The sequence below is a fragment of the Dendropsophus ebraccatus genome, chromosome 14 (genome assembly GCF_027789765.1).
Source record: "Dendropsophus ebraccatus isolate aDenEbr1 chromosome 14, aDenEbr1.pat, whole genome shotgun sequence".
NCBI lineage: Eukaryota > Metazoa > Chordata > Amphibia > Anura > Hylidae > Dendropsophus > Dendropsophus ebraccatus.
In genome coordinates, this window is record NC_091467.1 from 64,829,936 (window position 1) to 64,848,647 (window position 18,712).

An 18,712-nucleotide genomic window follows, 5' to 3' on the forward strand; every position below is an offset into this window, starting at 1 on the left:
TGCTTCTGTGCAGAGCTATGTGTCTCCATAGCAACAGACAACAGTGTGTAGTCAGGTCCTGTAATCACACTGCCTTCCTCCTGTATTGTTTAGTAGAGACTGGGACGCTAGCATAGATTCACATCCATAGAGCGGTAACTCCGCACTGGTGCTGCGGGCACAGAATAGGAGGTTGTGTGCAGGAACTACAATCGCCACTAAAAGTTCCCTTTGGTTTATGTTGGGGGTTGTAGTTCAGCAGTAGTTGATCTCTTATATTCTCATGTTGGGAGTTGTAGTTCAGAAATAGTTAATGACCTCTTATGTACTCATGTTGGGGCTTGCAGTTAAGCAGTAGTCGATCTCTTATATTCTCATGTTGGGGATTGTAGTTAGGCAGTAGTTGATCTCTTATGTACTATTGGGTGTTGTAGTTCGGCAGTAGTTGATGACCCCTTATATTCTCATGTTGGGGGTTGTAGTTTGAAAGTAGATGATCTCTTATGTTCTCCTGTTGGGGGTTATCTTATACTCTCATGTGTGGGGTTGTAGTTTGGCAGTAGTTGATGAACTCTTATATACTCCTGTTGGTTGTAGTTTGGCAGTAGTTGATGATCTCTTATATACTCCTGTTGTGGGTTGTAGTTTGGCAGTAGATGATCTCTCATATTCTCATGTTGGGGGTTGTAGTTTGGCAGTAGATGATCTCTCATATTCTCATGTTGGGGGTTGTAGTTTGGCAGTACTTGATGATCTCTTATATACTCCTGTTGGTTGTAGTTTGGCAGTAGATGATCTCTCATATTCTCATGTTGGGGGTTGTAGTTTGGCAGTAGATGATCTCTCATATTCTCATGTTGGGGGTTGTAGTTTGGCAGTAGATGATCTCTCATATTCTCATTTTGGGGGTTGTAGCTCGGCAGTACTTGATGATCTCTTATATACTCCTGTTGGGGGTTGTAGTTCGGCAGTAGTTGATGATTTCTTATGTTCTCCTGTTGATCCTGTCTGTGTTATATTTGGCGCTGCCAGTCCCGCGTGACGCCTCCCTTCTCCCCGGTGTCATGTCTCTTCCGAGCAGCAGCCTCAGAACCTGTGTTTACACGCCGGCGGTGGCAGGCTGGTCTCGGCCTGCGCTATTTTCTCCTTTGGCAGCGTCCCGTCTCCTTTTGGCTGCAGTTGTCTGTTTCACCCAGCCTGAGCGGGGTGTGCGAGCGGCGGAGACACAGCCAGCTTGTTAGGCGCCCCCGTGCCAAGACGTAGGAAGACGGCAAGGCTCCGCTGAGAGTGCCGCACTCTCTATAGGAAGTCACCTATCAAATCTGCCATCCTCCCTGACTGGCAGTGGGTGACTACTACCAGTTAGAGGGGGTTTCTACTAACAGGCTGGAAATCTCTCATAGCTATAGAAGGGAGCACTGTTCACTGCAAGCGGTGGTCTTGACAATGGTGAAATCTAGTAATGCAGAGTATATTAGAAGGTGCGTGCGCCATGTGCGGAGATGGAGGCTTATGTAATATTAGACAATGTTACTGCAGCTTCTCGCTCCTCTCTGCACTTCCTCCCACCCCGGCTCTGCTGTGTCTCTGGCAATGACCGTCTGGTTACCAGTGACATACGGCTGGAAATATTCAGCATGATTGCGGTTGCAGTGAGATGTTTTTCCCCGCCGGTGTCCGCTGGCAGCGCCTGACAATCTGCTCTCTGTGGAGCTGCCGCCGCCAGCGCTCGCTCCCGCTGCCCCCATTTCTAGGAACAAGCACCAGGCGTGCGTCATGTTCCCAGAAGCCTCTGACTGTAAGCTCCTGCGGTTCTGTGCTGCACAACTACAGGGTTGAGGGAACCAGAAGGCCCAGGATGGACATGGCTGATCTTGGCAGCTTTGTAAGTGAACCAGGTGGAGAAGGATGAACAAAGCTTTGTCCCACACAGTCTGACTGCAACCCAGGAGGAGCAGGATCAGCACAGCTGTACGCCTAATACTGAAAACATGGTGGTGAACCAGGAGGAGAAGGATCAGCACAGCTGTAGGTCTGACTATTAAACTGAAAACATGATGGTGAACCAGGAGGAGCAGGATGAATACATGATTTCCTCCTGCCCAGTCTGACAGAGCGTTGGTGAACCAGGAGGAGCAGGATGAACACATGATTTCCTCCTGCCCAGTCTGACAGAGCGTTGGTGAACCAGGAGGAGCAGGATGAATACATGATTTCCTCCTGCCCAGTCTGACAGAGCGTTGGTGAACCAGGAGGAGCAGGATGAACACATGATTTCCTCCTGCCCAGTCTGACAGAGCGTTGGTGAACCAGGAGGCGCAGGGTGAACAGGGCTTCAGGTCCTGCCCAGTGTGATTGGAAATCTGACAGCGTGTTGGTATATATATATTATTAATATAATGTATGTGTGTGTACACAGTGGTGCCTTGGATTACGAGCATAATTCATTTCAGGACCGTGCTTGTAATCCAAATCCACCTTAAACCAAAAATATTTCCCATAAGAAATCACTGATATGCAGACAATTGGTTCCTTACCCCAAAAATCAGTTTGTTTGTTTTTAATTCCAAATATCATGTAAGACAAACGAAACAATCATTTAGAAACAGCTGAATATGTGATATATAAGTTACTGTACAGTATAGCAATCAGCATGTGGAGTATAATGTATAGTAACTGCATAACCCTGATAACACAGCAGCAGTTTGTAGATAACAGGATGGAGCTGCAGATACCCACAATGCAGCAGCGTAGTACAACAGGCTAGAATAGGGAAGCAGGGCTGCTGTCAGAGGTCTGTGTGGTCACATGACAGCAATGGGGAATCTGGAAGTTAGAATCACAGAGCTGTACAGGAGGACAGTGACAAACTTTTCTACACAGGAGTGGCTGAGTGTGAGTGCAGGCACATTATAGCAGCAGTGTGTATAGCTGAGTGTGAGTGCAGGCACATTATAGCAGCAGTGTGTATAGCTGAGTGTGAGTGCAGGCACATTATAGCAGAAAAGGAGAGGATGGGAAACACAAAGGCTGACAGAGACTGTAGGGAGCATGAAGGAATGAGCAGGGCAGATGTAGGCACATACATGCAGCACTCTGTCTGAGAAGAGACTGGTTACAGCTATGAAGAGATTACATCCACACTCCTGTCCTGATATAAGCCCTAGCCTGAAGTGGATCTGCTATGATTTGGAGGGTGAGGGAGAGCAATGCTATTAAAGGGGTACTCCCGCGGGGGGAGGGGTTGGGCACTTTTTCGCTGGGACCGAGGAGGAGGTGGCTGAGGGAAAAGACATCCACTCAACTCCCCGGTTCCAGCGGCGGGTCCTGCATCGCGGCGCTCCGGTCCCCGGCCGCTTCCTGGTGTCTGGCGCGGGCCCGAGACGTGACGTCTCAGGTCTGCTCAGCCAGTCAGTGATGGATGCGGGATCAGTTTCAAGTCCACTCAGATCCCGCCTCCTTCACTGACTGGCTGAGCGGACCTGAGACTTATCGTCTCGGGCCCGCGTCAGACACCAGGAAGCGGAAACGGGGAGGTGAGTGGACGTCTTTTCCCTCAGCCACCTCCTCCCCGATCCCAGCGAAAAGTGACACCCCCCCCCCCCAACCAGAAATGCATCAGACACGCAGGGCATGTTAGAGACGAAACGCATTTCCAGCCGTAATAGACAACAGGTTAGAAGTCTATTCAGTATTGGGGTGCATTCACACTAAATCATTGTTTGAAAGCGCCCTTAGCACTGCAGCCCCCATGTTATTATACTACACCTGAATGCTGTGGTCATGTATGAGCTCTGTACTGCTGCTGTTGTCTGACTTTGAAGAACATTGCTGGAAAGCAGAATGCTGCGCTGCGGTTTCCCCGTGTAGGGCCGCACATGACGGCGTCTTTCCTTCCTACTGCGGTTTCCCATGGTGTAATGTGGAGGGGGGGGGGGGGGTGCGTGGTGGTGATGTATTCCTCCCAGCTGTACGCACATGGCCTAGTTCTGGTGAGCACACCCAGTGTAAGAGTACGCCCTCTGTCTACAAGGATGAGGCACTGCAGGCATCCTCATCCTATATGTTGCCATCTCATCTGTTTAGCTCATCTCAGGGCATCATGGGAGCTGTAGTTTTCTGTAGTTCACTCTTTCGGTGGAGCACACGGAGGGAAGTCACTTTGGTATATTATTCATGCACCAGGAAGGTCAGGATGAGCAGAGCTGTTAGACCCCCAACCATGGAATGCCACCAGTAAGGAGTGCTCATCGGCCTATGGGGACCTCCTGGGTCTTAGTACACTCATTCTCTCACGTACTCCAGGCCTCTAGCTTGACCCTGTGACCCCCAGTTGGCTACCCAGTGTCTGCTAATGGCTGCCATTGTTTACTGAGCCTGCAACACTAGGCAGAGTATACACCAGGGATGGGGGGAACCTTCGGCCCTCCAGCTGTTGCAAAACTACAATTCTTATCATGCCTGGATGACCAAAACCTGCCCAGGCATGATGGGAATTGTAGTTTTGCTACAGCTGGGGGGCCAAAGGTTCCCCATCCCTGGTATAAAACTTTATAGGTGGCTGACAGCTGAGGTGAACACAACCAGGTACATTATAACGGTATAATAGGTTTATCGGTGTCGGTCTTCACTGTTGTCCCTGCGTCCTGTTTATAAACAATCAGCACACAGGATGAGCTGTAGGGCTTAAGAAGGTTGTAGAGCAAATGCTTCTGCCCCAGGTGGTAATACCGTATCTGTGCCGCCCCATGGGGCCTCCTAGAATAGCCCTGTATGTATTTATACTCAGACGTCTTGCTGTCGCCGCGCTGCACATGTATCTCCAGCCTGTTATTGTTTATAGGGATGTGTGGTAACAGGACGCCACCCGGGGCTACATTACATAACTGCACCGCCCTCCCCCGCTGTCACTATACATGATGGGGGGGAGGGGGGCTGCGACTCCTCTACATCCTGCAACACACTCTTATCCTGTCATCTGTCACCAGTTATACACAGGAGGCATTATTATAGTAGTTATATTCCTGTATATAGGGGGCAGTATTATAGTAGTTATATTCCTGTATATAGGAGCAGTATTATAGTAGTTATATTCTTGTATATAAGAGCAGTATTATAGTAGTTATATCCCTGTATATAGGAGCAGTATTATAGTACTTATATTCTTGTATATAGGAGCAGTATTATAGTAGTTATATTCCTGTATATAGGAGCAGTATTATAGTAGTTATATTCTTGTATATAGGAGCAGTATTATAGTAGTTATATTCTTGTATATAGGGAGCAGTATTATAGCAGTTATATTCCTGTATATAGGAGCAGTATTATAGTAGTTATATTCTTGTATATAGGAGCAGTATTATAGTAGTTATATTCTTGTATATAGGAGCAGTATTATAGTAGTTATATTCTTGTATATAGGAGCAGTATTATAGTAGTTATATTCCTGTATATAGGAGCAGTATTATAGTAGTTATATTCTTGTATATAGGGAGCAGTATTATAGCAGTTATATTCCTGTATATAGGAGCAGTATTATAGTAGTTATATTCTTGTATATAGGAGCAGTATTATAGTAGTTATATTCTTGTATATAGGAGCAGTATTATAGTAGTTATATTCTTGTATATAGGAGCAGTATTATAGTAGTTATATTCTTGTATATAGGAGCAGTATTATAGTAGTTATATTCTTGTATATACGGCAGGGCTCCAGACTAAAAAATGTACCTAGGAGCCATTGGCTCCTAACCTGAAAAATTTAGGCGCCAAATAGAATATTTGGTCGCCAACATTTTAAACCATGTAAAATTAATGTTATGTTAAATGGGACTTACTGTGTGCAGAGGCCACGGCAGCATCCTCCTCCTTTAGATCCTTTCTTTTCTTAGTTTGAAAACGTTCAACATGGAAACTTGCAACTTGACAACCATATACCCCCCTGCTGCCGGTGTGTTCCCTCAGCCAGCTGCCATCTTACCAGCAATGATCTACTATATATATATATATATATATATATATATATATATATATATATATATATAGCCCCCGGCAGCCGATGACATATAGCCCCTGTGGCAATGTATATGGGAAGTGGTACTGTGCAGTGTATACATACACACACACTGAGGGAAGTGGTACTGTGCAGTGTATACATACACACACACACTGAGGGAAGTGGTACTGTGCAGTGTATACATACATACACACACACACACACTGAGGGAAGTGGTACTGTGCAGTGTATACATACACACACACACACTGAGGGAAGTGGTACTGTGCAGTGTATACATACACACACACACACAGAGGGAAGTGGTACTGTGCAGTGTATACATACACACACACTGAGGGAAGTGGTACTGTGCAGTGTATACATACACACACACTGAGGGAAGTGGTACTGTGCAGTGTATACATACACACACACACTGAGGGAAGTGGTACTGTGCAGTGTATACATACACACACACACTGAGGGAAGTGGTACTGTGCAGTGTATACATACACACACACACTGAGGGAAGTGGTACTGTGCAGTGTATACATACACGCACACACTGAGGGAAGTGGTACTGTGCAGTGTATACATACACGCACACACTGAGGGAAGTGGTACTGTGCAGTGTATACATACACGCACACACTGAGGGAAGTGGTACTGTGCAGTGTATACATATACACACACACTGAGGGAAGTGGTACTGTGCAGTGTATACATACACACACACACTGAGGGAAGTGGTACTGTGCAGTGTATACATACACACACACACACACTGAGGGAAGTGGTACTGTGCAGTGTATACATACACACACACACACACTGAGGGAAGTGGTACTGTGCAGTGTATACATACACACACACACACACTGAGGAAAGTGGTACTGTGCAGTGTATACATACAGACACACTGAGGGAAGTGGTACTGTGCAGTGTATATACATACAGACACACTGAGGGAAGTGGTACTGTGCAGTGTATATACATACAGACACTGAGGGAAGTGGTACTGTGCAGTGTATACATACCCCCCCCCCTAGCACCCCACACACACTGACTACCGCACCTGGCCGCCATCACAACAGACACACTACCAATCCCCCGCCCAGGCCGCGGTCCCCCCACACACATTACTGGCCGGCCGCCACCCCTGCCGTCCCTCCGGTTGTACTCGCCCACAATCTAAGCGTGGTGCCGCTGGGGTGAACTTGAAGGAGAGGCGGGAGAGAGGCGCTGGAGGAGTGTGGCGCCCCTGCGGCCGTCCGTCCAATGAATGACGGACGTGCTGGATGACGTCACTGGAGAAGCGTGTCCCCAGTGTGCGGGGACACGCTTTGGTGCAGCGTGCGGAAGGCGGTCATTGTCCTTAAAGAGACAGCGCGCCGCCGCCGGGCCAGTCGCAAATGGCGCCCAGATTAATAAATCTGGGCGCCATTTGCAAGATGTCAGTCGCATTGGCGACCATTTTGGTCGCCATCTGGAGCCCTGTAGGGGGCAGTATTATAGTAGTTATTCTTGTATATATGAGCAGTATTATAGTAGTTATATTCTTGTATATAGGAGCAGTATTATAGTAGTTATATTCTTGTATATAGGAGCAGTATTATAGTAGTTATATTCTTGTATATAAAAGGCAGTATTATAGTAGTTATATTCTTGTATATAGGAGCAGTATTATAGTAGTTATATTCTTGTATATAGGAGCAGTATTATAGTAGTATATTCTTGTATATAGGAGTAGTATTATAGTAGTATATTCTTGTATATAGGAGTATTATAGTAGTTATATTCTTGTATATAGGAGCAGTATTATAGTAGTTATACGAACTGGAGAGAGTGGAACGGCTGCACATCCCATCTATGGCTGATACTAATGCCGCTTGGCCTATGTTAAAAATCAACACCAGAGTGTCTGTATATGAATTGATCAAGCCATATTGCCCCGTGTACCACCGCGCAGGTCCTCTGGTCCACACGGGTCCCTACGCCAACTCCACACCGTGTCGGTCAGCGACCGCCAACCCCGCAAAGCGTGCACATGCAGGGAAGGGAGGCCATGGAACGGCCCTGCAACCCCAATGTCGCAGGACCAGACCCAAAAAGCCCCACCAAAAACCCCACCGCCGGCGGTGCTGGCCGGGTTCTAGTGTGGTGTTTTTGGGTCTGGTCCTGTGGCATGGGGGTCGCAGGGCCGTCCCATGGCCCCCGTTCCCTGGCTGTGCACGCCTGCGGGGTTGGTGGCCACTGACTGGCACGGTGTGGACTTAGTGTAGGGACCCATGTGTATCAGATACCGGCACGAGGTACATGGGGCAGTATGGCTTGATCAATTCATACACAAAATTCTGATGTGTTTTTTATTTAGCCTAGCGGCACTAGTATCAGCCATAGGTGTGAGGTGCAGCACTCTGTTTCTTCCCTGAACCGCATTATAGTAGTTATATTCTTGTATATAGGGGGCACTATTATAGTAGTTATATTCTTGTGTATATGAGCAGTATTATAGTAGTTATATTCTTGTATATAGGGGGCAGTATTATAGTAGTTATATTCTTGTATATAGGGGAGCAGTATTACAGTAGTTATATTATTGTATATAGGAGCAGTATTATAGTAGGTATATTCTTGTATATAGTAAGAAGTATTATAGTAGTTATTGTGTATAGGAGCAGTATTATAGCAGTTATATTCATGTATATAGGAGCAGTATTATAGTAGTTATATTCTTGTATATAGGGGAGCAGTATTATAGTAGTTATATTCTTGTATATAGGAGCAGTATTATAGTAGTTAGGTTCTTGTATATAGGAGCAGTATTATAGTAGTTATATTCCTCTATATAGGGGGCAGTATTATAGTAGTTATATTCTTGTATATAGGAGTAGTATTATAGTAGTTATATTCCTGTATATAGGAGGCAGTATTATAGTAGTTATATTCCTGTATATAGGAGCAGTATTATAGTAGTTATATTCCTGTATATAGGAGCAGTATTATAGTAGTTATATTCCTGTATATAGGAGCAGTATTATACTAGTTATATTCTTATATATAGGGGGCAGTATTATAGTAGTTATATGCCTGTATATAGGAGCAGTATTATAGTAGCTATACGACATGGAGAGAGAAAAGAGCTGCTGCACCTCACACCTATGGCTGATACTAATGCTTCTCAGCTACATTTAAAAACCAACGCCAGGATGTTGGTATATAATTTGATCAAACCATATTGCCCCGTGTACCACGTGCAGATCCCCTGGTTCACATGAGTCCCTACACTAAGTTATAACTGTGTTGGTCAGTGACCGCCAACCTTGCAAAGCAAGCCCAAACAGGGAAGAAAGGCCACAGAATGGCCCTGCAACCCTAGTGTCACAGGACCAATCCCCAAGGGCCCCCCCAAAACCCAGCATGCACCACCGGCAGAGAAAGAGGTCACCAGACACAAGTGTGAACATGTGGGACAATATGGTTTGCTCAAATTATATACCAACATCCTGGCGTTGGTTATTAAATGTAGCCGAGAGGCATTAGTGTCAGCCATAGGTGTGCGGTGCAGCAGCTCCTTTCTCTCCTTGTCTGTATTATAGTAGTTATATTCCTGTATATAGGAGCAGTATTATAGTAGTTATATTCCTGTATATAGGAGCAGTATTATAGTAATTAGATTCTTGTATATAGGGGCAGTATTATAGTAGTTATATTATATATAGGGGGCAGTATTATATTAGTTATATTCCTGTATATAGGAGCAGTATTATAGGAGTTATATTCTTGTATATAGGGAGCAGTATTATAGTTCTTATATTCTTGTATATAGGAGCAGTATTATAGTAGTTATATTCTTGTATATAGGGGCACTATTATAGTAGTTATATTCTTGTATATAGGGGCACTATTATAGTAGTTATATTCTTGTTTATAGGGAGCAGTTATAGTAGTTATATTCCTGTATATGGGGCAGTATTATAGTAGTTATATTCCTGTATATAGGAGCAGTAGTATAGTAGTTATATTCCTGTATATAGGAGCAGTAGTATAGTAGTTATATTCCTGTATATAGGAGCAGTAGTATAGTAGTTATATTCCTGTATATAGGAGCAGTAGTATAGTAGTTATATTCCTGTATATAGGAGCAGTAGTATAGTAGTTATATTCTTGTATATAGGAGCAGTATTATAGTAGTTATATTCTTGTATATAGGAGCAGTATTATAGTAGTTATATTCTTGTATATAGGAGCAGTGTTATAGTAGTTATATTCTTGTATATAGGGGGCAGTATTATAGTAGTTATCACAAACTGGAGAGAATGGAACCGCTGCACATCCCATCTATGGCTGATACCAATGCCGCTAGGCCTATATTAAAAATCAACACCAGAGTGTCTGTATATGAATTGATCAAGCCATATTGCCCCGTGTACCACCGCGCAGGTCCTCTGGTCCACACGGGTCCCTACGCTAACTCCACACCGTGACGGTATATAGGAGCAGTATTATAGTAGTTATATTCTTGTATATAGGGGCAGTATTATAGTAGTTATATTCCTGTATATAGATGCAGTATTATAGTAGTTATATTCTTGTATATAGGGGGCAGTATTATAGTAGTTATATTCTTGTATATAGGGGGCAGTATTATAGTAGTTATATTCTTGTATATAGGTGCAGTATTATAGTAGTTATATTCCTGTATATAGGTGCAGTATTATAGTAGTTATATTCTTGTATATAGGGGGCAGTATTATAGTAGTTATATTCCTGTATATAGGTGCAGTATTATAGTAGTTATATTCTTGTATATAGGAGGCAGTATTATAGTAGTTATATTCTTGTATATAGGGGGCAGTATTATAGTAGTTATATTCTTGTATATAGGAGGCAGTATTATAGTAGATCTCTGCAGTATTATACATGCCCCTCCCGCCCCCTCTCCTGTACATTAGATATTTTGCGATCACCCCATTTCCCACTTCCCGGCTCTATCTTCCTGACCCAGTTAGTTGTAGTAATAGTCACAGATTCTGTGTCCTCATCCAGAATGAGATCAGAGCGGGTCCCGCTGGAGGCTGGGAGGGGGGTGGCGGGGGTTTGGTCCTTCGTCCTCCTTCTTCCGCTATGAGCTCGGCCACACATGGCGCACGCCTGAGGCCTTGGGCTGGAAGGACTCTGTGGCCCTGGGCTGTCAGGGTCTGTACTGTTTCTAAGTAGATTTAGGATTGTGGCCTGGATGGTAAGACACGCCATTTCCATCGTCCTCCCATCTCGTCTCTCGTTGCCCGGAGAAGCTGTAGAATTACCAACAATGTCGCCACAGAGCCGCGGTCGAGAGAATCAAATCGCTATGGCAACAGCCGGCCCCTTCCAGCATTGTGGAAGCTAGTTCTTAACCCCTGAATGCCTGCCCCGGTCTAGATAATTGTTGGAGGCCGCTAAAGCCCCTTCATTCATTGTGGGGAATCTATACATATACAGTTTAACCCTATTGTCTGTAATGTGGCGGCAGGGCTCTGTAGGTCAGTATGTGATGTCCAGACCATGTCTCATACCGTATCAGGAGAACGCTTCTGACCTCCATTCGGCCTGCTCCGTAGATCTAGTTATAGAGATCCCACATCTGCTGCTCCACAGCGCCCTCTAATGGCCAAGAGGGAACTTACATGGTGACATCACTGACCTCCAAACCTACATTGGTGACATGAAAGAAATCAGTTTGCCTCCTGGTGATCCTTTACTATAGTGTCATCAGAGGCAAAGAAGCAGGGCCTCAGCAGCACAGAGTATTTCAGGAAGGGTATGTATAGGTAGACGTTGATGTATCCCATCTATCTTAGACGCTGTGATCTGCCCTTTTATACAGGGGGTGTGTCTGGTATCGGGACCCCCGGGCCTCACCAGAGTCTCGCACATTATACCCATATTCCGTATGGCATTATTCCCAAGGGAGAGGACTGGGATTGTTATTGTTATATCCAGTCTAAACATTCGTCCAGATTCTTGTCTGTTACATGTTATCTGCACTGATGCATTGTACTAAACCATCAAGAGACGAGGGGGCTTTATGTTAGCGATGGCCGGTCAGACTGGAAACCACTGTAACAACCCCTCAGCTGTGCAGCAGTATGAGGTTATGACTATTGGTCTCTGGACTAACGTTTTTTGCTCCCGTTCCTGCCGCCATTGATAGATTTGGCCCTGTCATATTGCTATACTAGAGCAGTGTTGCCCTGACAAAGGTGTGATGGGAGTTTTAGTCATTAGGAATCGCTGTCATTACTTTGCCCATCAGATGGCATGTACCACCAGTTATCACCCATGTATCCAAGCCTTAAAGGGGTATTCCACTATGGCATCTTTCAGTCCCCAGCATAAACGATCCCGCCTCCATTTCAGAGACTGGACAGCGCTGTGGCCAGTGATTGGCTGAGGTGCTGAGATAACCGCGGAGTGCGGAGAGGTCAGGACGGGCCAACATATTAAAGCTTTAAAATGAGCGGAATACCCCTTTAATCTTCTCAGCTTTGGTTCCTTTTTCAGGTCCTGGCAGCGGCGGCTCTCTCGCCCTTTGTGCGGGTGTTTCCATGCGGTTTTCAGCAATTCCTTTCCTCGCTCCTGGGAAGAAGGAGGTGGGGGGGGTCACATTAGGAATGCGAGGAGCCTGGTTTCTACAGTAACTGATTGCCCACAATGTGGAGGGGCCGGATCGGCTTTCTTTGTGTCCGTCCCCATCTCCTAGTGAATTCCTTCACCCTTTGTGTGCAGTCATCGACAATCCACCCCCGCCATGACACCCATGGGTCCGCTGCTGCATCCTATACTTAAGTGCAGTCCTTGGCTGATAACAGAGAGCAGTAGATTCCATTCACCTGTTAGATACTCTGCTGCTCGCTGTTATAAGCAATATGTGTGCCATGATCATGACTGAATAGAATCACTTAAAGGGATAGTCGTCATCTGATGGATAACAATGGGGGGTGACTACTGGGACTCCCACCAGAATGAGGCTTTCATGTTCCTTATTTAGAGGGCTGGTCAGAGACACGCACTGCTACTTAAAGGGGTTCTCCACCTAAATGTATTTTTATAGAAATTTCTGGTAAATATTCCAGTCTGGGGTAGAGCAGTAGGGGGAGTCCCTCCATGTCCTATTACTGTCCTCCTTTCAGCAGCAGGGAGCTGGTTGCTATGGAATCATTGTTATAGTGTCACCTAGCAACCAGGCTGTCAGACATGCTTCTGCTTCAATCTGAAAGTGGCGGCGCGTCTCCCAGGCTCAGGCTGCCATAATAATCAAATTTTTGGGAAAAAAATAATTTAGGTGTAGTGCCCCTTTTAATGTAGAAAATTGGTGCTGTAGGTCATTAGATGGGTGATGTCGCCGATCTGTAACCGCTGCGAGCACGGCCGTATGGTGAAGGAGTAGTCCGCAGAACATGGCTGCAGCCCGGGGGTTACGGCTCCCAGCGGTGTCAGCTCTGCCTGCCAGGGGGTTAACCCCTTTACTGCTCGGCTGAAGAGATGTGCAAGTCTCCTACAAGCAGCCGAGGATTATCCTGAGGAGGACCTGGAGGTCTAATCCGCCGTCTCCAGAGGAAGTATTAAGGGCCCGCTCCCTCCTGCTAATACTGTGATTGGCTGCGGCCACCCAAAGCTTTGCAGATCTTAAAGAGCCCCTTCGCTTCTGATCAGCGGTGTCATCACCGGGGCACTTATCCTTGCTGGGAGATTTCAGGGAGGTGACAACCAGTCTTATCACGTTTAGTGATTGTCACTTTTCAGAACCACTATATGATCTCTAAACCCCAGGGTTACTACTCCTCTTTCCTGGGATACTGAGTGGTAAAACTGCCCTGTTAGATCTGCCCATCAGGTAACTGTGAGATCCTGACCCGATGATGGGGATCCAGGTCACAATTCTGGTGGCTATGGGTGATGGTGAGATCCTGGACGGATGACAGGGATCCAGGTCACAATACTGGTGGTTATAGGTGATGGTGAGATCCTGGCCGGATGATGGGGATCCAGGTCACAGTATTTGTGGTTATGGGTGATGGTGAGATCCTGGCCGGATGATGGGGATCCAGGTCACAGTATTTGTGGTTATGGGTGATGGTGAGATCCTGGCCGGATGATGGGGATCCAGGTCACAGTATTTGTGGTTATGGGTGATGGTGAGATCCTGGCTGGATGATGGGGATCCAGGTCACAGTATTTGTGGTTATGGGTGATGGTGAGATCCTGGCCGGATGATGGGGATCCAGGTCACAGTATTTGTGGTTATGGGTGATGGTGAGATCCTGGCCGGATGATGGGGATCCAGGTCACAGTACTCGTGGTTATGGGTGATGGTGAGATCCTGGCCGGATGATGGGGATCCAGGTCACAGTATTTGTGGTTATGGTGAGATCCTGGCCAGATGATGGGGATCCAGGTCACAGTATTTGTGGTTATGGTGAGATCCTGGACGGATGATGGGGATCCAGGTCACAGTATTTGTGGTTATGGGTGATGGTGAGATCCTGGACGGATGATGGGGTTCCAGGTCACAGTACTCGTGGTTATGGGTGATGGTGAGATCCTGGACGGATGATGGGTATCCAGGTCACAATACTGGTGGTTATGGGTGATGGTGAGATCCTGGACGGATGATGGGGATCCAGGTCACAGTACTTGTGGTTATGGGTGATGGTGAGATCCTGGCCGGATGATGGGGATCCAGGTCACAGTACTCGTGCTTATGGGTAAACTAAACGGTTAACCAGAGCAGCAGTGTAGGGGACGAGGCCGCTCGCACATCCGCTCTAGGCCGCTCGCTCTGGTATTTTCCACTCTGGGATTAACCAGTCTGCACCGCCGCAGAAGACCATGAGTCCAGGCTGATTCCTGCACACGGGGGTCTCCTCTGTACGCCCTCACTGTACAGGTAGACGGATGTCAGACCAGGGGCCAAATCATTAAAGGGGCTCTTCCATAGAGGTTGCTCATCCTGTGTATATATTGGGTCTGATCAATGGTAATAGAGATGAGAATGGGACCCCCCACTGGTCCTGACAATCTGTAATGCATGTCTGATCATGGGAGTCTTATTGTTGGGGGCACGCATCTATAACACTATAGGGGGGTATACATCTATAGACGGAGCACTATCTATGGGGGGTATACATCTATAGACAGCATTATCTGGGGGGGGTATACATCTATAAACAGCGCTATCTATGGAGGTATACATCTATAGACTGAGCACTATCTATGGGGGTATAATTCTATAGACGGAGCACTATCTTTGGGGGTATACTTCTATAGACGGAGCACTATCTATGGGGGTATAATTCTATAGACGGAGCACTATCTATGGGGGTATACTTGTATAGACGGGCCCCCACCCCCAACCCAGTAAGGCAGCTGGGCTATTTTCTGCCCCTAGATCAGGTGTCGCTGGGCAGGTTTTGTCTGCAGCGCCCGCATGGCTCCTGTGCCTTTTGTGCTATTTTCATTCCTCTCATTGGCTGGCGTCCATACACCGGGCCCACTACGGGCAAACTGAGATCCAGGAAGCACGTGGAGGGTCGTCCATCCAGAGTGTGATGTGTAGGAGAAATCTGCATCATGTATTGTACTTCAGAGCGGCAATCATAATGCTGCAGGCTTCAGAACTGAGATCCCCCAGCATTCTGTTCTGGTTCAGGAAGTCTGTAAACCAGGAACTTTAATAGAAACTTTACCATACCTTAGAGCAGCGCTTCTCAAACTTTTTCTACTGGAGCCTCACCCAACAGATCAAGGCAATGCCTGGGCCTCACCATCTGCGGTGAGGTCTATTTATAAGCTGAGAATAATGCTAGGGCTGCCTTTCACCTGTCTCCCAAACTCTAGATACTGATAAATTAAGTACAAAATAAATTAATAATGTTGCTAAAATAGAGATTTCTGCAAAAAGCAAAAGGACTGTGCAGATCATAGTTACTTTGTTAAACCTAGCTCCCCAGCTGGGCCTCACCAACAACTAGGGGGCGCCTCACTGGTGAGGCCCACCTCACAGTTTGAGAAGCACTACCTTAGAGGGTTTCTGTTTACAAACCTGATGACTGTTTCCTATAGAGTTGTGAGAGCAGCTCCTAGTATCTGTGGATGCGCGTGCGGGGGGGGGGGGGGGGGGGTTGGTATCTGTGGATGTTTGGGGGGTGGCTGTTGGTATATACTATGTACGTCTCTATTATCTATTGGTATATACTATATACGTCTCTATTTTAAGTATATTAAGGTATGACTCCACCATTGAACAGCACCTTAACCCTTTCTGTTCTCCTCTCCTTACAGATGCACCTTCAGGTTTCCCAGCACAAACATCAAGATCACTTTCACTGCTCTCTCATGTGACAAGAAGGAGAAGCAGGAGGCGCCCGAATCCCCCATCAAGCCCGTGCAGCCGCAGATCTCCCCCCTGACCATAAACATTCCAGACAACATGGCTCATCTGATCAGTCCACTGCCCTCCCCCACCGGAACCATCAGGTAACCGTGCCTCCATGGACGGTCCATGGTAGCGTCCAGTCTGTCCACCAGGATGTTACAGCCTACTCTTGTACATACATGTATAGGTCATAGATTACATGGCAGCTGTGTTGTATCAGCATTCTAGGATACCTCGTCTGTACATTGCCTGATATATAGTCATGTATAGGAGCTTAATTATAGGCTTGCTGACTGTTTCCTTAGTGTTATGTGAGTTCTATATACCTATAGTAGCTGTATGTTTCCTCTCACCAGTGCTGCAAACTCCTGCCCGTCAAGTCCTCGTGGCGCCGGCTCATCAGGGTATAAAATGGGCCGCGTCATCGCCGCAGACCTACACTTAATGGCCGACAACTCCCAGCTGGAAAACGACAAAGAGGCCTCTGGAGGAGACAGCCCAAAGGTAAGGAATGGCGTCATCCTCAGCTGGCTTCTCCTGCTCCCATCATCCTCCAAGTAACCGTCCGCTCCCCTCTTGTGTTTTTCAGGATGACTCTAAGCCCCCCTACTCTTATGCACAGCTAATAGTACAAGCAATCACCATGGCCCCCGACAAGCAGCTCACCTTAAATGGAATCTATACGCACATCACGAAAAACTACCCCTACTACAGGACAGCGGACAAAGGCTGGCAGGTGAGTGTCTGAGACCCACTCTTTGCTGGGTCACTAGGCAAGTGATGACTAATCATCGGGGGCCCTGACAGTGGGATGTCACACCGTTCTTATAATGGAGTCTATTAGGGGATTGCTGTCTATGCATTGCCCTAATATATACATTGTAGGGTTATGACGTATGGATGTGACCTTCACACCGTGTACGTTGCTCGCTGTTTTCCCGCAGAACTCTATCCGTCACAACCTCTCTCTAAACCGATATTTCATCAAAGTCCCACGGTCCCAGGAAGAGCCCGGGAAAGGTTCCTTCTGGAGGATAGACCCCGCCTCAGAAAGCAAACTCATAGAGCAAGCCTTTAGGAAACGAAGGCCACGGGGCGTGCCGTGCTTCAGGACCCCTCTAGGACCTCTTTCTTCAAGGTATGGACATTCGCCGGGCAGCCTCCTGTACTTCCGCATGTGCACCCTCAAGGCATCGGATACGTCTCCCAGCTTTTTACACGTTTGTTTCCTCACTCCTCTTTGCTTCGTTCATGTTGCAATAATAAAGCTGAGAAATGGCTGGAGAATCATACGCGCAGCGTACTTGAGCTAAAGCCAGGAGTGAATTTGTAGCGATAGAAAGGAAGAGCGTACGTTTCTCTATCCTGCCGAACCACTGCTGGCTTAGGTTGAAAAAACTGCATGTACGATTCCATCTTAAAGGCGTGTGTTCACACCTTGCAGTTACAACCACCCCTGAAAGAACTGCATGTATGGTTATATGCTATAGGAGTACATTCACTCCTTGCAGTTACAACCACCCCTGAAAGAACTGCATGTATGGTTATATGCTATAGGAGTACATTCACTCCTTGCAGTTACAACCACCCCTGAAAGAACTGCATGTATGGTTTTTTTTACTGCAGACTTGTGATACAGAAGTTGGACGCATTTGTTTTTTTGGTGTTTCGCCTATAAAACCAGGGCGCTCAGTTTCTGTGTCGCAGTCTGCAAGTGCAGTTACGATGTGTTAACTACACTCCAATTGTTATGTGTGAACACACCCGAGAGCTGACGCCAGCCATTCAGTAGCAGCCGCCTTGTTCCTTCTGAATGGATTGTCTGTATAAGGTTAGAGGGAGTTTCTCTGTAGTCCCACCTACCCCTCCAGCCATGGGGATCACAGCCCCCAGTGAGTCCTGAGTCTGGCCGTACGTGTTACATGTGTATTGGCTAAACCCACCCATTTTAGCCTGTGTGCATCTGTATGGTGGACAGAAGAGACAACCTTATGGTGGTGTGAATGAAACATACCGCCCCCCCCCCCCCCTTAAGTTGTTACAAAACTACAAATCCCATCATGCCTAACACTTTCTCTGCCAAGACCTGATGGGAACTGTAGTTTTGCAACAGCTTGAAAGCCACAGGTTTTACTCTGCCTCAAAGGCGTTGTCTGTCCATACGTCAGGCCCTCAATATATGACTATGGGAGTCTTCTCTGGCGGACCATCCGAGACCAGACCACATTGGATTGTAAATGAATTCTTGTACTTTGTACTTTGAAGATAAAGCAACAACCCCCCCCCCCCCTCCCCCTCCCTCAGATAATGTAGACG

General features: G+C 46.6%; 1 protein-coding gene across 2 annotated transcripts in view; it reads left to right on the forward strand.

Moving 5' to 3' along the window:
* The window catches only part of FOXK2 (forkhead box K2), a 39,007-nt gene that overhangs the window by 13,461 nt on the left and 6,834 nt on the right, over window positions 1–18,712 (forward strand). For both annotated transcript variants that reach the window (XM_069953622.1, XM_069953621.1), the window contains exons 2-5: window positions 16,303–16,497; window positions 16,753–16,900; window positions 16,986–17,132; window positions 17,341–17,534. In XM_069953622.1, coding sequence (XP_069809723.1) covers window positions 16,303–16,497; window positions 16,753–16,900; window positions 16,986–17,132; window positions 17,341–17,534 — 684 coding nt within the window. The remainder of the gene's footprint in view (window positions 1–16,302; window positions 16,498–16,752; window positions 16,901–16,985; window positions 17,133–17,340; window positions 17,535–18,712) is intronic.